The sequence below is a fragment of the Ammospiza caudacuta genome, chromosome 4 (assembly GCF_027887145.1).
Source record: "Ammospiza caudacuta isolate bAmmCau1 chromosome 4, bAmmCau1.pri, whole genome shotgun sequence".
NCBI lineage: Eukaryota > Metazoa > Chordata > Aves > Passeriformes > Passerellidae > Ammospiza > Ammospiza caudacuta.
This window is the reverse complement of record NC_080596.1, coordinates 35,171,518-35,194,346: the sequence shown is the minus strand read 5'-3', so window position 1 is coordinate 35,194,346 and position 22,829 is coordinate 35,171,518. Positions and strand designations below refer to the sequence as shown.

General features: G+C 47.1%; 1 protein-coding gene across 1 annotated transcript in view; it reads right to left on the bottom strand.

Annotated features, from left to right (window-relative positions):
• FRAS1 (Fraser extracellular matrix complex subunit 1) overlaps nt 1-22,829 on the bottom strand; it is a 105,474-nt gene that overhangs the window by 41,467 nt on the left and 41,178 nt on the right. Inside the window, exons 10-20 of the mRNA XM_058803272.1 lie at nt 21,413-21,502; nt 20,487-20,634; nt 18,586-18,729; nt 18,166-18,300; nt 13,352-13,495; nt 11,918-12,058; nt 11,344-11,484; nt 10,394-10,567; nt 8,645-8,785; nt 6,996-7,139; nt 1,184-1,336 (exon numbers count right to left, since the gene is read on the bottom strand). Of these exons, the coding sequence (XP_058659255.1) occupies nt 1,184-1,336; nt 6,996-7,139; nt 8,645-8,785; nt 10,394-10,567; nt 11,344-11,484; nt 11,918-12,058; nt 13,352-13,495; nt 18,166-18,300; nt 18,586-18,729; nt 20,487-20,634; nt 21,413-21,502 (1,555 nt within the window). The remainder of the gene's footprint in view (nt 1-1,183; nt 1,337-6,995; nt 7,140-8,644; nt 8,786-10,393; nt 10,568-11,343; nt 11,485-11,917; nt 12,059-13,351; nt 13,496-18,165; nt 18,301-18,585; nt 18,730-20,486; nt 20,635-21,412; nt 21,503-22,829) is intronic.

Sequence of the window (22,829 nt, the reverse complement as noted above, 5' to 3'; positions counted from 1 at the left end):
CAGCTCCACACTTCCCTGAAGATTCACATCCATCCCTTCAGCAGGAATTGCACTGATGGAGACCAGACTACCTCCATGCACCCTCTCCACATTTCCCTCGTGACTTTTCAGGCTCATTTCTTAGTCTGACCAAAGGGATTTAAAATATCACAGGGGCTGAGGCCAATGTACCCTATTACTTTCTCCAGAGAGGTTACGTACAAAATGATTAATCTGTTTTACTTCTTCACAGGCCTTTATTTAAAGATTGATGCCATCATTACACCTATCATGATAGGTGTAAAATTAATCATGAGAAAGAGGGGGCAAAGGGATCAGAAGCTCTGCTGGGGATCTTAAAAGGCAGAACAAAATATCCTACAGGCTGTGACACAGTCTGAAAAATGCACAACTCCTTTTAAATCAAACCTTCAAACCAAAGGGAAGAAATGTTATCCCTAGGCTTACACTGCCAGGAAGGCAAAACCTCTCTCTCTCAGGGGCCTTTCCAATCAAGTGACATAGAGTATGTTTCATAGCTCTGAGATCTCATTTGTCAAAACCAGGTAAATAAACACACAGCTCCCAGAATGCTGGAGAGAAGCTTTGAAATATTACCTGCCCTGAACTAGATTAGGAAATGCCACTTCCTGCAAAAGGAGCATCTCCATTGTGCTGAATTTCTGCTCTGGGTTCTTTTCTCTCAAACTGAAGTGCAATACCCTCTGCTCAGCTTGGAGCTTTACCACTTCTCTGTCAGGCTCAGATCAAGAAAAGGAATCTGCTTCCTTCTAAGAGCCCAGGGAGTAGAAAGCAGCTCAGACAATGACTGGAACATGAAACCACATCAACAACAACAAGTGGAGGAGATGCAGGCACGTGTCAGAAAATGAAATGTGCCCTGGGTGCTGCATCCATTGCACCAGCCTAGAAAGCTGAATGGAATTGGCTTTCTGTTTTGGGAGCTGCTACAAGCCATCACCTTCAGGGCCATTATTGCACCAAGACAAGCCTCAGCAACAGACCTTAGGCTGCAAAACATCCTGAAAAAACTCCTACAAGCACGAAAATAAAACTGCTCCAGCGCAGCGTCTTGCCAGCTGGACAAAGCCTCTCCACTGGACAGGAACCACTTGGTGGGACTCGTCCCAGGGGTGCAGGCAGCTCCCTGCAGCTCCCCAAGGTTTCTGCAGGAGGCACTCACGTTTGCAGGCTCCGTGCTCGGCGTAGTGTCCCGGGGGGCAGCGGGGCAGGCAGCGATCCCCCAGCAGCAGGTGCCGCCCGTGCTGGCACCTGAGGCACACGCTGCCGCTGTCCCGCAGGTCGGCCACGCACCGCTGGCACAGGGGGTGGCAGTCTGCAGGGAACAAGGGACACTGAGCACGGAGGGACAGCACAGAGCACGGCTGAGAACGGCAGCAGGGCAGCAGAGATGGAACTTGGAGAGCAAATCCCCCCACCCGAAACTCCTGCGTCCTTTCCTCTTGCCTCCTCCTCATCTTGTGCTCTTCCTGAGCACCACAGCATTTTCACTTTCCCTCTGTATCCCTCCTGCCCCACTGAAGCATCCTCTTTCCATCCTTAAGTGAGCTTAAGGGAAAGTTTTGCACAAAGCCAGCTCAAAGGCCTTTGCTTCCCAAGCCCTTTCTCTGATGCTGAGTGCCTCTGCCTAAGGCTCCTCTTTAGCCCCACCGGAGGCCTCAGGCACCCACCTCCCTCTGCTCCCACCATGGCAAAACGAGGAGCAGGACCTGGACAGCTGCATGACCTTCTCCTGTAGTTCCTGCTGCTCCCATTTTCCCACACAAACCAGCCATCCACACCCTGAAACAGCCACAGCAGCCCTCCAAGCCAGGCCAAGAGTGGCATCAGAGTGCCTCAAAACCTTTTCCTTTTTCCATTTCTCCCCAGCAGGATGCAAGCTTGCGTCTCCTGACCTCTGCCTGAACTTAGGTGCTTCACAAGGTTTGACAACAAGGCTTTTGTGTGCACAAAGGTGCAGTGTAAGGCAACTTGGAAGCCAAATTAATCCTCATTATGGTAATCGAGAAAATTATAAAGGAAATGACAACTGTCTTGAAAGATATGTAACAATGAGGCTTGATTGGAGTGCCTGGCCTCTTGTCAGATTTCTGCTGCAGGTTCACCTTTCTGTCTTTTGTCTCCTGTGACAGCACTACTACAGGTTGTCAGGCAATCTAGATTTACAAGCTGAGCACAGGCTCACATGGGAGCCTGGAGGAATTCTGCATCCATAGCTGCAGGAGCCTGGCCCCAGCTGACATCTCCTGCATGTCACACACAGGAGACTCTCACCCCTCACTGCTGCAAAAGCCCAGAAGCAGCCCAGAAACTGATCCAGTCCTGACTGCAGGCAGGAATCCAAGCTTCTTACAGAGCTGCCTCCTTCAGCTCCTGCTTTTACAGGGTGCAGAACCCATGGAGTTTCTGCCCTGTGCTCTCAGCCTTGGAGCTGGGAAACGACCAGCCAGAGTTGGGGTACAGAGGTGGAGTCCCTGGAGCCAGAAAGGATCACATGCAGCCCACCTTAGGGAGCAAGGACTGGGAGATCATCCCAAAGGCCCTGAGTACCTGTGATTTGCATGGGCTGGAGGTGGGGTGATGAAGTTTATGTACTTATAACAAATAAAATTACCAAAAATCCAATTAGTTTTTTGTACTTCCACATTTACCTGGTAATATGTTGACTCTCCTTACTGCTAAAATAATACTCTTCCAGTTGAATCTCTTGCTAGAGACCCTGGTCTCTAATAAAGAGCTTTGGCAGGGTATAATGAGTAACAAATCTGCTCAAAAGGTTTCATACACAGAGCATAAAAATGAGGCTGAGAAAATGCAGGGTATCCACACAGTCAGTATCTGCAGCAAAAACCCAGATTCTCACAAACTAACACTCAAAAATCCAAGTATCTACAAAACTCAGTGCTGCTGCAGCAGAGTTTTCCCTTCACAAGCCTCTATTTTTGCTCCAGCGAGTGGCAAGAGTTTTCTCAGTTACTGTTTTAGGATGAATCAGCCCCATCACTCTCTTGTTCCTTTGCAAGCCTGGAGATCAAAGCACACACAGCGCCAACAAAAAACCCAGGGCTGCTGCACATGGTGAATTTCAGGGACATTGGGGAGTGAGTGAGAGAGCGAGGGAAGAACTGAAGGGCTTTGGTTAGGGAGAGATGATTTCACTTTTTCACAGCAGGCTCCCTTTGAAGCCAGGACTAACAGAAGGGGGATGTTTTCCTTGTGCTTCTCAGTCATTCCCCAGCCCTTCTTGTTTCCTGCTTCTGCCTTATCCCTGTCAGTCCTGCCTCCAGCTCAGCCAGCGGGCACAGCCTGTGGGATTTGGGTTTTCTGGAGCCTTCACATCTCCAGCTGGCTGCAGGTCAGTGCCACACTAGTTAGTTAATTCCCTTAGATCCCTTCCAACTGAATTCTTAGGAATTCTGTCACCCCTTAGTTGGTAGTCCCAATGCCTCCCTCCTCATCTTTCTGAGACTGCTGACTTTCCTCCCACTCTCCAAGCAAAATGTTTTCCTCCTCCCCTGCCAGCTGACTCTGATTTCCCTCTTCCTCACCTCTATGCAAAAAACCCCCCCATCACCGATCTTCCTGTGAAGCTACTTCCATTGCAAAGCAGAATGGAAGTACTTACATGGATTTCCAGAGTTACTTGACTTCCACACCCTCTTAGCAAATAAAGCAAGAAAACTGTGCCCTTCCTATATGGAAATTATCTGTTACAGGGTGTTCTAAGACAAAAGAGGCTCTTGGGGAGACACAACCATCTCTGAAGTGTTTGTGAATGCTGACAGAGGAAACCAGTGGCATTTCTGCCTCTCAGCTCCACCACTTGCTGAGCATATATTGTTGAAACACATCATCCCTCTTAGGGGCTCTACAGGAAAGTATTTCCTGATGCAAGTTTTGTGCTGCGCTCTGAGGTGAGACCTGAGGTTTACAACAGAGCATGACTTAAAATCAGCACTGAAAACACCACACACTTTAGAGTCACCTCAATGGGCAAAAAAGCCTCTGGTCTTACAGTAATTCCAGAAAGCAAGTCAGTGTGGTTGGTTTAGAAGGATATGCAACACTGACCAGGATCTTTGGCTTGCTTTGGTTGTTGGAATGTTTTTCTTGTGTCTCTTTTCCAAGACCTGAGAGGGAATCTGTCATTGAAAGAAGCCAAGTGAATTCCTGGTGAAGTGACACCAGGTTTGCAGGGATCTGCCTGCTCTGGGAGAGCCTCCCCAGGCAGTGTGAGGTGAGAGACCCAGCTGGAAGGTCCCTGGCACAAAGGAGCCCAGAGCAAAGCAGGGAAAGGGTTTTCCCTCCTCTGGCAGCTCAGCTGCTGGCTCTGTAGGAGGCTGCAGAGCAGTGAGGGAGTGGAGCTGAGCCCCTCTTGCTCCAGCTCTCTGTGATGATATCAGTGTCTCTCTAAACGGACAGCAACAGCTCATTAATTTTACAAGGAGCTGAGGATATTTCTTGTTGTCAGAGTGTCCCTTCTGGAATTTTAAGAGCAAGGCAGCAAAGCTTGTTACAGGCCCCCTCCTGAGCGAGCTCTTCTGGTTTAGCTTTGAAGGTTTTCCCAACTGCACACAGGCTAAGAAAGCAAGGGCCTGAGGAACACAGGGAGTGGGAGCTCCCTTGCAGCTGGAGTTAAAACCAGGCTGAGATGGATTCTCTATCAGCTGGGGTGCACAGTTTTCTTCCACACTAGTCCCTCTGCCCTTCCATACAGTCAGGAAAAGCCAGGGAAGCTTCCAGATAAACAGGGAAACCTCAAATCAGAAAAGCAAGAGCAGGACAAGGCTTTCCGCAGTGATTGGGACTTTTAGAGTGCTGATTGCAAAGTTTCCTGAAGCTGAGGTCAAGCTGAGCAAGAGGGAGAGGGACATCTGGGAACTGGGAAAACAAACACCACAGAAGCTGTGAGATCCAACGGGGGATGGCTCAAGTCTCAAGCACATTCCTGTACATTTGGGCTATAAAGTGAAATTAATCAATTGAGCACTCTCAGGGGAGAATTGGCACAAATTTGCCAATTTGCCAATTGCTCAATTTGTGTCTAAAACAGAGCTCAGGGACTCATTGATTTTCTGAAAGTTGAGGACATTTTATCTTTCCTCTGCTTAAATGTAAAATGCTTATTTGATTAACTGCTGAAAACAAGACTTTTTTTTGTTCCTATTAACAAGGCAAATGTTCCAATCCTCATTCAGGTAACAGTCACAATAACACCATTAATTCCCAGGCAATGGTTTGGAGTGACAGTTGCTTTTCTCCAGCCTCTGTGAAAGATTTCCCCCTCCAGGTCCATAAAGGATGGCAGGTGACTCTGATGCACAGCAGGCCCTATAAGCCATAACACAATTCTGCCTGCAGGGTGGGGAATTAAAGATAAATGGGAAGATAATTGTAAAAATATATTGCTTTGGGAGGTGAAGGAAAAAGCTTTGTTAGATTCTGTTGCAAATCATATCTTATGAGGGTGTCAGGAGTTTTAATGTGCTCTTTTATGGGACAGCTGCTCTTTAACTGGTAATTAATAACTTGCAAGGGCAAATTCAGCATTTCAATCAGTGCTAAATGAGAAGATTGAGTGAAACTTAACAATCTGGATGTGGAGCACTTTACCTCCAGGAGAACTGGCCACAAACATCCTTTCCTTAAACACCAGACATAAATTTAGCACAAAGAGCAACACACTTCCGACTGCAGATCCTGGGCCAGAGCACAACTTTTTGGTCAAGGTGAAAAACCTCAGTTATGTTGCTCTGCAAGGGTTCTCACAGTTTCTGCGGGACAAAGAAACACCTGGACACTGAAGGTTCCCATGCCACAAGGAATGCCCTCCACACTGCTTCTAGTTCCTGGGACATCTCCCTGATGATCACTGGGACTGGGGAGCAGGAGAACTGGTCCATGACACCAAACAAAGGGATAATTAAAGAATAAATCCTCCTCAGAAAGAGTGCTGACTGATGATAAATGGCACTAGGTTTTCCCAATACAATTCACAGGGGAAGGCCACTTTTCCACAGGACTTCTTTCATAGGAAGCATAATGCAAATTAATGGGGAAATAAGGTGGAAGAAATACAGAGCTCTCACATGCCAGGACATTAGTAAGTACCACTGTATCCCACAAAATTGTACAGGACAGAGACACTTCTTTACACTGAAATGCTGAATTATTTCCAGTTTGCAGTTATCTGGCTCTATCTTGATTCCCCAGCCTGAATTCCTAAGGAGCTGTACAGTACTTTTAGGATAGTTTCCTGCTCCTCACACACTTTTCCTGCTCTTTTTGTCCCTGCAGACAAAACAGTCACTGTTGTTTAAAAGGGAGATGAAGAAATGGTTCATAGAATTAAGCTGTGGAGAGCAAAGAAACAAGTCTTTCATTAAAAAACATCCAGGACATAGATGTTCAGCAAAGAGAAGGCTCTGTGAAGGGAAATCATATTAAACTGAGAACAATAGCCTCTCAATGGATATATTTATTACTCCTAATGCATTTTTCCCTTTTCTTAGGATTCCTTATCTCATTTGGAACTGTTCAGCCTGGATTAAGCCTCACACACCGTAGCTTTTTCTGATAAAGAAAAAAGAAAAGGCTTGATAAAGCTCAGAAATGGTTGGAGCAGTTCCCAGGATATGTTTATACGTGTCTGTGGGACGGATTAAAAGCGATTTTTCTTTTTAAACAGATAAATGCAATCAGTGGTTTCAGATGATGGGCTTAAGTGCAGGCAGTGAGCACCCACACAGCACAACCCCCATCCAGAAATCCTATTACCTCCCAAAAATGCACACAGCAACTCTTGCTGCGCCAGCTTTTCTTTAGGGCCCCATCAGCTGCTTCTTTGGATCACAAATTCCAACTTAGCTCCTTCTCCTGAAGCTCTGAGCAGGACCCAAGCAGCTTTGCTGGCAGTGTGCAGCAGCAGTTCAATGGCACAGACAGCTCATGCCCCAGCAGCTGCCCTGACTCACCCACACAGTAGCCCACCAGGTTGAGGTACTGCTCCTCCTTGCAGCCTGTCCTGCACCTGCCACCATCCAGAGTGGCATGGGGGTGGCAGGTGGAGCATTCCCAGTCAGAGGGGCCATGGCATGTCTTGCAGGATGGGTGACAGGCTGAGGGAGAGAATCAACACTCCTGGTTAGGCTACCGGTGAACCCTCTCCCCTCCCTTTCCAAAAACCAGCTCCCACCATCATTTGCTCCCACAAAACATGGGCACAAAGTGGTCTCATGGCACCAGGGACTGCAGGGTTGTGGCTTGGAAGGCTCATTTTGAATAAACAAGGTGAGAAATGGGTTGTCAGTGATTTGTTCCCTGCATTAATCAAGGTATAGATCTAGACACAACATAAAAGAGAGAGAGAGAGATGGGTTGGCCCTGTTATTCCTCCCTCCAGCATATGCTTGTGCATATAAAAAACCAGAGTGGGACGCACAGGGGAGATAAATTAAACTTCTCTTGGGACTCTGTCAACATCACTGTGGTGCTTGATATGCATGAGAGGAAAACTGGGGAATGGTTTTTCCACCAAGCCCTCCCAAACTGAAACTTCTGAAGCAGGAATGCCCTGCCAGCTCATTAGCCACTTCTGTCTGCCAAAAGCTCAACAAAGACATGGCAGAGAAAGTGGCTTAAGAGCACTCAAAAATATTTCATGGGCTGCTTTTGTATCCTCCCAGCTTTAATGACAGATGTCAGATTTCCATGCTACAGATCTGAGGGAGATAAAAATACTACGGCTACCAGTCAGTAAAAAATTCTTAAAAACTACTTTCAAAGCTCTTTAGGAATAAAAGGACACAGCTTGCAAGATGGCACTTTCCTGACACCAAAATTTTGTTTCTAAGACATTTTTATAAGCCTGAAACGGCGTAAAGCAGCACTCAGCAGTTACCTCAGCTCTAAGGTGGCAGTGCACACCTCAGAACTGATGAATCTTTACAATGGCCTGCCAAATAAATCTATTTATAGAGTTGTTCCTTGGCTGAATAAATTAAATAAATAGAGCAATGGACTTTTTAGGAAAGGTTTTTCTCTCTAAATCTGAGGCTTTGCCAAATAAAAGCATTTTATTTTTTTGGTGTTGTTCATTAAAGAGTTTTTTCCCACAGCACACAAGCTAGGAACACCACCCTGAAATCAAGCTCAAAATATCTTCAGGGAAACAGTCCTGAGGAGCAAAACTTATTGCAATTTATGATTCCAAGTGCATGTCTGTTGCCCTAGTTTTTTTAGATTTTCTAAGCCTTCTGATGTTTACATTCTTGAAACGAACTTTCTCACACACTTTATGTAAATAACTTATTGTTTTGCATTCTTTTATGGAGAAGAAATTCTTTTATGGAGACTGCTGGTTTGTCCAGTGCCATTGGAGAGGTGGCACTGTCATCCCCCAATCCACTGTCACTTTTAGAAATCTATAAATGTTGGAGTCAGAAATTCAACTTCCCTCTTTTTAACCTTGGCGAGCCGTGTGTCCGCGCCGTTTCATTTCACACGCTATAGCGGCAGACGTTCTCTCTCCCATTAGGAGGAGATTCCATTCCCTGAAATCGGACTGAAAATACCTAAACACCCTCAGAGGAATTACAGCCTCTGTAACTGCAGGTGCACTCACGGGAGCAGCGGTTCCTGTGGCTGAAGAGCCCCTCAGGACACGAGGGGAGGCACCTGCCCTGCAGCAGCACGCGAGGAGCCGGGCAGGCCGTGCAGTCCTGGGAGGAATTCCCCACGCAGCCTGCACAGGAGGAGTGGCACTCTGCAGCACAGGGAGACACAACAACACACAGAAAGCCACGTTAATTCCGCCTTATTTCGCCCCTTACTGCCTCAAAATATGCTTGGGAGAGGTAGGAAGGAAAGCAAAGTAGAGAGCAGTTCCTGAAGATAAGGGGCAGGCAGAGACAGCTGCAGATTTGATATCTCTTTGCACCCACTGAAATGCAAAGCTGAGCTGCCCAACACCATGTGAAGCTCTTGTCCTCCCTGGAAGAGCTCTGGGGTTCTGCAAACTCACCAGCTGCTGAGGTCACCTTCTGTTATCACCCTGCAGCCACTCCAGGCAGGGTTTCCTATCACTGCACAGTTATCATCCATTCTGGAGCAAACACCCACAGAGGTGGACTGGCCACCTGAAACAAACACTCACCACAAGGGTGGCCTAGCAAGAAGGAGGAGAGCAGTTAAAAACTGCATTTCTTTCCTGGAACTGGCCCTAAACCAAACCATCTTCAGCTAAGCCATCTGATTAAATAAATACATAAACTCACTAGCCAAAAACCTCACACTTATTAGAGTGGCTGGAGGCTACAGGTTCTACTGTGTGTGTTGAACGCAGACCTCTGGACTCTGGGGAGACAAGACACAGGGCTGGACAGAGCAAATTAATGAAATAAAGTAATTTATACAACGACACAGGGCTGGACAGAGCAAATTAAATGAAATAAAGTAATTTATACAACTACACAGGGCTGGACAAAGGAAATTAAATGAAACAAAGTAATTTATACAATTACACTTAGCTGGCAGCCAGGGAGATCTTTAGGGTTCCCTTCCAACCCAGGCCATTCTATGACTCTATAAAACCAGCATTTTGCCCTATGTACATGTATATGATTATGTATTATGTATATATATATATAAGTATATGAACATACTTCTGTTCTGCACAATGTTGTGAGTTTGCTTTTCAAAGCACTATAAATCAAAAAACCTGGATTTTAAATTACGTCCACTTTTACAGATAGCTTTTTCCTAACAGGAAGAAACAGTCACCTGTAGAATTGTTACTATTGTTATTACTACTACTTTACTTCAGTCACTATCTCTCTGACTGGTGGGATACCACACATATCCCCAGTGTACATCCCATCACCCCCTTTTCCAAAGTCCAGCCTTCATGGAAAAGCTTCCTAGTTGGTATTTCAGGAGAGTGGCTGAAATGGCAGTTGTGCTGCAGGGCATGTAGCAGAAGAGCTTCCTCAAAAGAAAAGACTGCTGTGGGATGTCTTGACCTGCTCCAAGGGCTAAGAAGGAGAAAGCTCAGTCTTTTTTGAAAAGGATTTAAGGGTTGATCCTGCTTCAAAGTAAGTCAGTGCTAAAAATCACATACTCAGCTTCAATGGAAAGGAGCTGAGCTGTGCAGGCTTGAACACAGGCATTCAAAAAGAAAGTACCTGAGTCCTTTAGTCAGGAGACTTATGTAGATTACATTTTCCCTCAAAAGCACTAGGATGTGTCATTTTGAAAGTTACAGAGTTTAAACAATCATGGCAGTCACGAGGCAAGCACAGGGCTGTACAAATCAAATGCTCTACAAGCTCCCCCATAACACCCAAACCCCAGGGCTCTGACCAGCCCCTCTCACCTCTGCAGACTCCTGTGCTGTCCACATGGAAATGGGATGGGCAGAGGGGCAGGCAAAGGCCATGGAGAGCTCCTTCCCCAGGCAGGTGAGGCTGCAGGACATCCTGGGGTGCCCGGCACTGCAGGCACTGCGCGGACCCCGGGCCGGCGCAGGAGTGGCAGGATGGGTGGCAACCTGGGCACAGGGGGACAGAGCCATCAGAGCCACAGCTTTCCCAGGGAGAAGGGCATGGACAGCTTCCCAGAGACCCAACAGACAAGTCTCAGCAGCATGTGGTCCTGCTCTCTACAACAGAACAGGATTTGAGAAAAACACTTTGACACTGCTCCCCCACACCTCCAAGGAGCAGCTCTTTTCCTGAGCAAAGCTGGTGAACAAATAATAAACTGCAGCCCTGGGCCACAGACAGCCAATTCTCCTTTAATTTCTGGAACTGCTACAGTGAGCTCAATCTCATTAGGAGGGACAGCAAGAAATGACAGGAGAAAAGCCCTTTGTGTGAAGGGCTCACACAAAAAAGAAATTCACCTTTCCAATTTTCTCTTTTCCCACTACTGCAAAGATGACCTCAGTCTTTGCAAATCAGCCAGATGTGTGTGGAATTTCATATCAGGTATATGTGGAATTTCATATCAGGTATATGTGGAATTTCATACCAGGTATATGTGGAATTTCACCCACCTCTTAAATAGTGTTGAAAAAAACCTGGGAGCAATGTACATTTATTTCAGCAATGTACACAGAGAAGGGAAAAAAAAAAAGTCCCAGAAATCACTAAATCCTGGGGGTGTGAAATCAGAAAGTATGTGGGAAAATTCACTTTTTTTCAAAGCAGAAAACAATCAGCAGGAAAGGCAGGAATCAAGCATTGACTGGTTCAGCACAGGATACAGGAAAAACAAAACTTGGTTTACAGCAGCTGGGGAACTTATCCCAAGTGCAGAGCTTACCCTTGCAGATGTTGTGATCCTGGTAAAAGCCCTCTCCACAGCTTTCCAGGCACTGGCCCTGGCGCAGGGCCAGAGGGAAGGAACAGGAGGTGCAGTGAGTGGCCAGAGGTCCCTGGCATGTGGAGCATGAAGCGTGACAAGCTGACAGAGAAACAGAGCGCACAGAGCTGAAACTTCCCATTTCCACTCCTTCAGAGTAGTGCTGCTGCTGACTACAGCCTTCTCCAGCTGCAGAAAACTCCCAGCTGGAGTCAGACTCAGCTAGGTGAACTAATGAGAGCAGAAGTGCCCATGTATTAATAAGCACTACCAGTAATTACTCTCGCTCACACGATGTTTTGAATGTGTACCTCAGCATGTTTGGCAAGGAAGAGAGGTTATTTGAGACAATCCATCACAAGGGAACCAAAGAAAACAACCAGAAAAAGTCAAATTCCCTGTCCCCACTCCCATTTCTGTGCTCTCAAAATTCCTTCCCCATGACTGAGGAAGAGCAGACAACACAAGGGGGGTGCCCCGAGAGCTTAGAAAAGGGCAAAAATACCCCTCTTACCTGCAAAAATACCCCTCTTACCTGTGCACCTTCCAGTGCTGCTGGGGAAATGTCCGTGTGGGCACTGAGGGAGGCACTCCCCCTGGTGCAGCAGCTTCCCTGCAGCACAGCTCACACACCTGCCTGCCTCTGGAGAGCACCTCTCACAGAACTGGCCACAAGCTGCCACGAGAAGAAGAACAGCAAAGCCATCAGCCTCTCCCCATGGATGGAAAGCACCCCATACATTTTCACAAGCAGCAGTTACCAGACTGTTCAGGAAGGAAGCAGGGGGGGGGGAAAGGTGATTTAAAAAAATGATAATTTCCTCCCTCCACCTTCTCTTCAAAGTGGGAAAATGCAGCTGAACTCCAGCATGATAATTTTTCTTATCAATTCCTGTGGTCCATACATTGTCCTAGGCAATCAGCTCTGAAGTGAACTGACTTGTTGTCCATGAAACAGGACATGGCTTTCCTAAGGCAATATGCTGCTGGAGTTTTAGAAGAGTCAAGCATTTTACTTAAACAATTTCTGTTTCTTTTCACTAGACAAAGCAGCTCTCCAGCTGGGTATCAAAATGTATGGTTTTTGGTAGAAGGTGAAAGGTCTGACTCTCAGAGGCTTCAAGGAACAACTGTGGGGTTTTGAGAAACCACTGGCAATAAGAACCAAACCTGAGCTAAATTTCCTTTTCAGCCTAAATTATTTTCAGCTCTAAGATTTCAAGCCTGAACACTTAAAACATAGGTGAATAAAGCTGCCTGGTACAAACACTGACCAAAATGAAGGGGAATCTGGTCCTTGAGAATAAGCACAAACAGCAACAATTTTGCTGCCATGTTCCAGCTTTTAAGCTCTCTCTATTGAGCTGTAGCCCAGACACACCTGTGTGAGCCACACACCTGAAGCCCAACAAGCCCTGACTGACCATAGACAGTCCTCCCAAGCAGCTGGAGGTGGCTGCCAACAGCAATCCAGATTGGACTGGAATCCATGTGGCAAATGCCAGGTTCCTTATCTGAGATCTTTTTTCTCCCTTTCAGGATCTGTTTGACTTATGTCTTTTAATCCCCTCTAGCCACCTCTTCTCCCTTTTTCCCAGCAAACCTTCCCATCTCCCAAGGCACATCTGCTGTGCAGGTATTAGTTACTGTGATGCTGAATTATAATTAAATTTACAGAAAGCTGCTGGCAAAGGCCATTTTTCTTTCCACAGACAAATGGATTTGTCAAGCCCTCAGAAAGAGCCCAGCTTTTCAAGCTGTTCAGCAAGGAAAAACCCCTCAAACCTTATAGCATCTGATTAGTGCAAATGAATTAATAATCTCACAAACAAACAGCAGCTTCCCTCATCCCCTATGAATGCTCAGGGTGCAGCTGGCTTGTCAGACATGAATAAAGCCCCAGCTGCTGCACAGCAAAATGAAATATTGATTGCTGCTTGCACAGAGCACTCCTCTCACAGGTATTTACCAGTGCAGACACCATCCTTTGGGAAGAACCCCTGGGCACAGCTGGCCAGGCAGAGCCCAGCTTGGACCACGTGTGATGGGTCCCTGCAGGACAGGCAGTGGCTCTCAGCAGCTCCCCAGCACGAGGAGCAGGACTCATGGCAGGCTGCAGGGGAGAGAAGCGCAGGATTAGCCAACAACCCCCTCCAAGCAGCTCCTTACAGCCCAGGGCCTGCACCACTGCCCTTCCTCTCAGGTGTGCTCAGCCTTTCACTGCTACAGAAGATGAAAAATAACCAACACAACCCACTGCTGCTCTGAGGTTGGAATCTTTCATCCAAGCCATCCCAGCAGGATAACTCCCCGCTGTGTTTTGTACGTTTTGGAATATGGCAGCAGCACAGAGCAGAGAAGATGGTGTAGCTGTTCCCACCCCAGGAGGAGTGCTGGAACACTCTAAAGTCCCTGGAGCACAAAGGGAAATAGGAAGAGATCCCATCAGAGGCTCCTTAAAACTCAGATGCTCGGGGTGGCTGCTGACAGTAACCCAGCTCCAGGCACAAGCACAGAATTGTGCTGCAGGGCTGCAGTCAAGGTTTGGCAGAAAGCAAAACAAGCCAGCCTGCTTCTAGAAACAACTCCTGCTGTCCTTCTAGGTGCAGAAGGAACTGACTTATGAGGAAACCTCACATGCTCAGCCTGAGTAATTCCTGGGGAAAATATGGGACACAGACTCCTATCAAATCCTGTGCTACTAGTGTTGCAGGAACAGTGCAAATTACAATTCTTGAAGCTGTTAAGGTTGTTTGGTTTTTTTTTTCCCTCAATTACACCCAAATATGTCCCAATGCTTGTGCTCCCAGTCTGTGGCAGGTGGGAGAAAAGGGAACTTCTTGATGTTTGTCCTGACAACACTGCCCTGAAGTTGCAGCCACCCAAGAAAAACTCATGTGTGAGCAGCATCAGCGCAATGCAGGGACGTGCAGGCACAGCAGCAGCTCATCCACAGCACTGAGAGCACATTATACATGAGTCCTATGGCACAAAGGGGCACAGCATCCCATCCCAGGGGATTTCCCTGCTGCCCTAGGCAGGGGAGAGCTATCAGCTCCATCTCCCACAGAGGGAACTGAACACCTGGGGTTAGAACAGGGAGTGTTCAGGCGGCAAGACACAGGACATTTGAGCTCATGCCCTTGGTCCTTGGGCATTCTGGATGCTCCTTCTCCACACTTCCACCCTGGTTTATTTTCCCTTTCCTTGTCCTGATTAGCTGCTTGCTCTCGTCCTTCTCACCCTCCTGCATCTTCTTTCCCTGCACCTCCTTCCTGATCTTTCCAGAATGCTGTGGCTCCTCTGTGTGGTTCCTGAGCACCCCAATGTGAGGGGTGTCTCAAAAGGACCCTGGGCATCCTGTACTGGGTAGGATCCTCCTCTCACAATCCCAACACACAAACACCAACCATCCCATCCCAAGGCAGAGCTTGAGCACAGTTCCTGCTCCAGTCGATAATTTCCCTTGCTGATACAAAACCTGCATCTCATTCCAGCTTGGATGATTTCTCAAAGTTGACTGCAGAGTATGAGTTCATGCTGTAAATTTCTAAGCAGTGAAATGTCCTCACTTCACCTTCCAGACCTGTATTGTTCCTCTCTGAGCTCACTCTAACTTTCAACATATTTTTTAAAGAGTGGGTGCCAGGACTTGGATCTTTTAATTGCAGACTTCCCAGTGCACAGCTGGGACCCCTGCCTGTTAACCTGCCTCAGTATGTCAGCACATCTGAACATTCACAGCCATTTGCAAAGCTCTCAATTCTTCCCTAGATGTGCTGCTCCTTTCCAGGAGACACTTTTCCCTGCTGGCAGCCTGGCTGGGTTTTTGAACAGTTCCCAGTTGGCTCTTGCTGGCCCTTGGCAAAGCTCTGTGAGGGGGTGAGGCCCTGGCACAGGCTGCCCAGAGAAGCTGTGGCTGCCCCATCCCTGGAAGTGTTTAAGGCCAGATTGGATGGAGCTCTGAACAACCTGGGATAGAGATAAGTGTCCACAGCAGAGGAGTTGAAACACAATAATCTTTATAGTCTCTTCCAACCCAAACCATTCTGTGGTTCCCTGATTCTGTGATTACACACCCTGACTCCGGAATCCTTGGCTCCCTCAGCACTGGATCCTTGCCAGGCTCAGCAGCTGCTCCTCACCCAAGCAGCCAGGCACCAGGTCCACAGAAAGAACAGGGGGGAAATGGAAGCATTCCATGAGCCACTGTCAGCTCAAACATCTTTGCCTGCAGCAACCAAGTGGCTGTGTGAAAATAAATCAACAGAAGTGACTGCGCAGCCAGGAAGCTGATTCCACCCCCCTGACTATTTCCAGTTGGGATTTGTAGGGGCTTCTTTTGTAGCTCACCAAACTTCTGCAAACACCTGAAACCCTCCCAGGTGTGACCACAACAGGAGGGCAATGCCAGTGGTATTCCAGTAAGAACACAAAGGCACTGCTGGGCTTTGGGGTGCCATGGATCTGTGCCACCTCTGCCCTGCACTCCTCCCTGGGAGCTGGGCAAGCTCAGCTGAGCTGTGCTGGATCCTGGAGCATCCCCCACAGCCCAGGGACAGCAGGGAAAAGCAACATGTAGGCAGCAGGAATCTAAGTGCCTTGCTCCAGAGCGAGCAGGGTCTGTTAGTGTCAAGTTACACACTTCAACATTGGCATTTTGGGAGATGAAAGCAGGAACACTCCAGTTCTGCCTGGGCTTTTGAATAATCCTGAAAACATAAATAATTAAGTAAGAAAAATGCAGTGAGAGCATTGAACACTGTGACTCCTTTGAGCCCTTCCATTCTACCATGCTGACATAGTTTATTGTTGCTTCCCTTTGCTTTGCCTTTGGTAAGGGAGTTCTGTTTCTGCCAAGGGAGAGCCCACCACTCTGCCTGACACAAACTCAACCGTGAACTTTAAACCCACTGCTACGTAACTGAACTTATTACCTTTTATTCTCAACTCTACTTTCTCTTAATGGTTTTAATTCTTCACAAAAGCAAGTGGAGGGATGGGGGCAGGAAACAACCCCAGTGTAGGATTCAAATAGGGCAGAGATCAAACAACTGTAATCAAAAATTCAAAAGAGACTCAATTAAACCAGCTGTTATAAAACATGAACAAAAGGAAAGGCTAATTCACTGTGTTTTTCTACAATGCAGACAACAGTGTTCCAACAAGAGGCTAGAGCAAGAAACCTGGTGTTAAGTCTCTTTCAAGTCCAGAGCAAATTCCTCAAGAGGGAGTTTACTGGAGCTACAGCAATTAACACAGTCTAGTTCATCCTTTCTGTGCTTTTGGACCATGCTTATTGTAGATGTTAAAACCATTATGAGGAAAATCTTTTGGAGCAGTCTGAGGCCCATCTCGACAATCTGATTAGAGATTTGCAGCAATAAAGAGGATACAAGGAAAAGAGTGAATGGCCATGAATTACGGACAGCATCTGAAACTTAAGACTTTCTCCACTGGTTTAACTTTATGCAGAAAATGCAGCCATGCAGAACTAAAGCAAATTGGTTCAATTCCCTTGAGGAAAGAGGAACAAATTTTCCCAGCAACATTCAGCCACAAGCATGCGTGACTGCAAATTTGGATGGAGTGTACAATCAGTAATCTACAAACCAGCAATAAAATGAAACATTAGCCTTTCCCTACCCCTTCAGCAGTACATGGGCACTGCCAATTAAACCACCACCAGCAGGTGGAAAGTAAATGATAAAATAAAACCAAATGAAGGAGAAGATTATTTGATACTTAAGCCTACAAATTCCTTTGGACTGGGTCTCTCTTGTCTGTTTATACATCCACAATGGTACCCTGGGCTGTAGTGGCTGCTGGAGGACAGAGGTTTTTCAGACTTTCACAACCTGAAACAAGTAGTCAGCTCTTCAAGGGAAGCCACTTCAGAAAAGGAAGCTGGACTTACCCTCTAAAGTGCTTTGCCCTGAAATGTGCCAGAAGCCCTCAGCCTATATTTAATTCTGAGCAGGAGGGTTAGCTCCAAAGAAATTGAAGCGATGGCTCAGAAGTTAAGCATTTGCTCCACCCCTCTGCTGAATCAGAACTGCAGAAATAATTAGAAGCCTTCTAAAAAGGCCAACATCAAGATGAGAAAAGTGTTAATTTTAGAGAAAACAATTAAACTGCCATGATGAAAAAGCAGCTGCTTTACAGTTTGGGAAGAGTTTAAAGTATTTCAAAGGAGCCAGGGAAGCTCATAAAAGCACTGTCATAGTCCCATCAAAGAGAAAGCTAACTTTCCAATCTTATTCTCAGTCTTTCCAACTGCTAAGAAAAATTATTTAGACAGTGCTCAGTGTTTTATAGAACTACTAATTTACCTTGTAAGAATGCTTCCTGAGAGCAGCGAGCTCAGTGCACTTCCAGGAAGAGCACATGATATGGACTGAGTGAACAGCAAAACCAAGCAGGAAACTTCCCCAGAAAGTATTTCCTGAGTTCTATCAATCCCCCACCCCTGCAGGCAATTTTCTATACACATCAAAGTACCATATCCTGAGCACTTACAGGCAGTCTGCACTGAAGTCAAAGAATCACACAACAGAACTGATCCACTGAGGAATTGTCACGAATATTTCCGCAAGCAGTGATCAACGTTACCCTGCATGGCTTGGTTTCTCTGTTCACTCACTGCTTCCTTTACTCAAGGGTGAACATTAACACCTATGTCAACAGCAGATGCCTCAAGAGAGAGGGTTCTCATAGCCCAGGTAAAGTTTTGCTGCTGCTTTGCCATCCCAGAGGGCTGCAGCCCCTTGTCCTCGGAGGTACCTGTGCAGAGGAGCTGATCCTGGACGTAGCCCTCCCCACAGGAAGGCACACACTGCCCGTCCTTCAGCAGCAGGGGTGCCAGGCATGAGGAGCACTCAAATCCATTGCTGCAGGCTGAGCAGGTTTCATTGCAGGCTGCCAGGAGAAAGGAAAGAGAGAAGGAAAATCAATCCCAAATCCCTGATGCAGAAGGACCCCCCCACCCCCGGTCTGACAAAATGAGATTATTTTGCCTCATTTTAGCTCAAGAGTTCAAGAATTTGCTTCTGCTTCCATCTGAAACCTCCCAAGGTCTCATGGATACAGCACAGCACGTGCCTGGATGCTTTCCCAACCTGTTCAGGACGAGCCCATGGGATCCCACAGCCCAAAGCACAGCATGCAGCAGAGGAGGGGGGTCCAGCCCCTTGCAGAACTCACCCAGGCAGGCCCCCCCGTGCAGGTAGAAGCCCCTTGCACACATCTCCACGCAGTGCCCGTCCTGCAGCAGCTTCCTGGGGTCCCGGCAGGAGTCACAGCGATCAGAGGCCTGGGAGCAGCTCACACAGTCTGGGTGGCACCCACCTGGCACAGGGGCAACACACACAGCAGTGTTGGCAGCCAGGAAGGAGCAAAAGAAAGCAACTCTGAAACCCAAGTGAAATTCACGGCTTGTTTCCCTGGGTGGTATGCTAGCTTTGGAGTGGGTTTTTATACACTAGATTATTTCAAAGGGGCTAAATGTTTTATTGCTCTATTCAGTATGTGATGAGCCATTATAGAGACTCAGATTTTCTAGGCAGTTGATTAAAGGGATATTCACTGTCCACATGGTTTCTCAGCAGTGAAAATTGTAAGTCACCAGGAATCAATGGCCCGAAGCAACCTGAATTTGAGACTCCTAAAGCCAAACCCTGCAGTAAGTCATGACTCTGTGTCCATGCCAGATCACAGCACAGCTGGCAGACTGCTACCCCTACACAAAAACCTTGATGCCCCAGCACCACAGAAGGATCTCCTGGCCACAGGTAAGTGGAGAGATTCAGAACAGAACAATTTTTCTCTAGCTACAAAAAAGCCCCTCTGCTCCCAGCCAAGTGTTCTCAGAGAGGCTCCAAGCCAAAGGTTCTCAGTGAGAGGGAATATTTGCTGGTTTTAACATAAATATAGCAGTGCCCAGGGCTTTTTGCTTTCTCTTGGCTGAAAAGGAGTGGGTTCTCTCTGCCCTCTTCCTTCCAGCACATCTCTGAGAAGCAGCAATCAATTTTTGCTGGCTTTATGGAAGCAGATGCAGCAGGGGCTGGTGTTCTGGGCTCACAGATCAAACTGCTGCAGGCTGTACTTTGCATTTATTTCTCATCCCCCACCACTGCAAGACAGAAGAAACACAGAGGGAAAAGAGTAGGTTTGGATGAGGGAAACTGTCAGTTACCTTTCAGGACACAAAAATGCAGGCTTGGCTCTGAATGTCCAATACCAGGACTCCAAAGCCTAGGTTTTCCAAAATGCTACCATGATGGAAGCTAAATGACCACTTTTTCAAGGATAACCAGCAGACAGAGGCAATTCTTGATAAGGAGAAGGGAGAGGTGCTGAGAATACTGTATCATCTATCTCTTCCTCAGCAGCCTGTGCAGATGCTGTTTAGTCTCAAAAATCCAGGACAATTCCATCAGAACTTTCTAAAGCCTGTTTCCTTCAGTTTTCTATCTCTAGTGCTTTGCATTTCCATTAGCATGCAGCAAATAACAAGCTTTAAAACAAGAAGATGGCAAATGTGCCCGGGCACTCCAGCACAATTAAACTGTGAAGCTATTTTCTTTTTTACTGAGATAAAGCATTAACTGGAGCACCCTGATAAAACCAAAGTTATGTGACTGCAACAAGAAGAGCTACCAAAAAGAACGAGCAACCCACAGCTAAAGCCTCCCAACCATGAAAAGTAAATCCAAGGGAATGACAATATCCTGGAGAAAAAGGAATTTATAGGCAAAATTATCATATAGGCCAAGGCTAGGCTAGTCTTTCCAAACAATTATTAACTGGCAGCCAGTCAGCCTCGGGTGAGCTTGTGGCATTAACAGTGTGCGCACAGTCTTTCTTCCCACTCCCAAGAAATAATCAGGAGCCCATAAACTCCAAAACTCACGCTAGGATTCAAGAAAGGAGCAGTGGAAGAAAAAAGACAAAACATTTCAGGGGAAGTCACTGGGAGCCTCAAACTTATCTAAGAGCTAAACCGTAGAGTTAATCAGCGCCTGCAGACTGGGGGCTGGATGAGAGCGGCGACGGGGGAAGGAAGGAGGGCGGCAGGGGTTCCAGAAGCAGGCAGGGCTCCGTACCTGGCTGGCAGCGGGGGCAGCAGTGTCCCTTGGCCTCCCGGGGCCGGCTGCCCGGCGGGCAGGGCAGGCAGGAGCGCTGGAAGCAGGTCACGGCCGCGTCCCGGCACTCGCACTCGCGGCACGGCCCCTCGGCCCAGCGCTGCGCGGCCTGCAGGAGAACAGGCCTTCAGGAAGCCGCCTGTGCCAGGCCGGCGCTGAACGGCACGGAAAGGAGACAGCAGGCAATTCAAAGGCTCACCAAGCTTTTCTGCCACGACCAACTGGGAAAAAACTCACACCTCAGTGTTTTACCTCACCTGGGGCAGAGAAAGGGATCTGAGCAAAGAAAGGCTCAGTGTCTAAAAAAATAGCCCCCCACAACATTAAATTTCCCATTTCCCACTTTTGTTGGCAAGGAGCAGCTGTCAGCTCCAGCCCTCATCAGTGAGGGCAATGAATAGTCCACTACTGGCATATTTAAACTTAATATTTAAATCAATGTTCCCTCTTTTCTCTTTAACTACAGAGGGAAGTTCCTTGAAAATATTAATAATGGGCTCCTGCTGCAGTGAAGATTATAATCAGTGGGATACATTGGCAGAAAGCTACAGACTGCCCCAGCTCTGTAGCTTCTGCTTGATAGGATTAAAATCAACTATCATTATGAAATGTGCAGGAAACCTCTGAGTAGGGATATTAAATATTAAAGGAAAATGATTGATTGAGCTGCACAGAGGAGACCAAGGAAAACTGAAATTCTGCAGCAGATGCACACAAGTGTTTCTGCAAACTGCAAAAGCAATCTGCAGACTATATTAATGGATTATTTTGCTACCACACTTGCAAATAATATCCTTCTCAGAACCAGAGGGGGAGAGCCAGCCCCTCCAAACCTTTGTGAGCAGAACTCACTATTCCCTGCTGCAATCCTGTACAAGGGTACTCACAGCTTTGGTATGCTCTTTGTAAACACAGTCACTACGGCTGGAGATACATTCAGGACAGCACTTCCCCTCTAAGTGAATTAATTCTTCACCCTGTGAAGAAGAGAAAGGTTGCAGCAATTCCAACGGAATCAACACTGCCAAAACCACTGTGGAATGCCGAGGCAGAACAGCTCTTGCCCTGGAATGCAATCTCCAATATCTAATTTCATCTTATCTTCTCCCTATCCCACTTCACCTCTGTAGGCAGAGGTTGGAAAACGTGCTTGGCCAATATTGCAGCTGCAGAATAAACCCCAGGAAAGGCCTCGGAATTCAGCGCTAAGGCCATTATCTCATCCTCAAATCCCACAGAGAAATACTCCCCCTTTCTCCCATGGATCACTGGGATTTTACCAGGCCAACCTCAGGACTTCAATGCATAGAGGCTTACCTTCCTTTTCAATGTTCTACTTTTACTTCCCCAAGAGAATTTCAAAGCACATGCTCTATTTATCCCAGATGGAAAAAGCCTGTTCTTTGTCACAACTGTACAGCTCCGCAGATTCCACTTAAATAACTTCAGTTTGAAGATAAGAATTTAGCAGCAGGAGAAAGGAATAAAGTGCCCCAATTCACTACGACTCTTTGTGCCCAAGTGGAAGCTGAATATTTAGAAAAGAGAGAGATTTCTTTTTCCTAGGGAACCAGGACATAGCTCACAAGAAACAGCTTTGGTTTCCAGGATTACCAGTAAGTTTTTCTGATTTATGCCAGTTGGGTGTTTGTTCCAGGATCATTTTCCCTGTGCCACACTGGCACACTCAATCTTTGTGTGGGACATAGACAGGGCAGCAGCAGCACTGGTCATTGCTAGGGTCACCAAGGAAGAACACCTAAGCCAGGCCACACTCTGGCATTCCTGAGCAGGGAAACAGAGGAGGAACCACCTGGTTCCTAGTCTCTGAGGACCACACACAGCCCAAATCTCTCCCTGCTGCTTCTATACATCTCTGCTCTTCAATTACTCCAAAATGCCTTTGGCAGGGTTTGGATCTCATGTCACTGCTGTGTACTGTAAACCCTGCCATCCCCACCCACATCCATAAACAGAGGCTGTAGGAAAACTGGGTGCAGCTATCCATGGAACACAGCTTGCCTAGCCCCAAAAAAATGCAGCTGTGCTGCTCTGCCAAGGCTCAGAAAAGGGAGAGGCTGTGGGAGATAACGTGTGGCTTTGCTGCAGAGAGATTGATCATATTCCAGGTGGAGAACATGCTCACAGCCTGCTGAAAATGGCTTTTTGAGGATTAGGTCAGAATCACCACGGACACTTTGCCGGGCGAGTTTGTTTGAAAGGGTTTGGAGCTGAACCACTTGCAGTTCCTATCTGTGGCCTCATTACACTTCCAGTAGGAGGATGTGACCAGGAAATTAATAG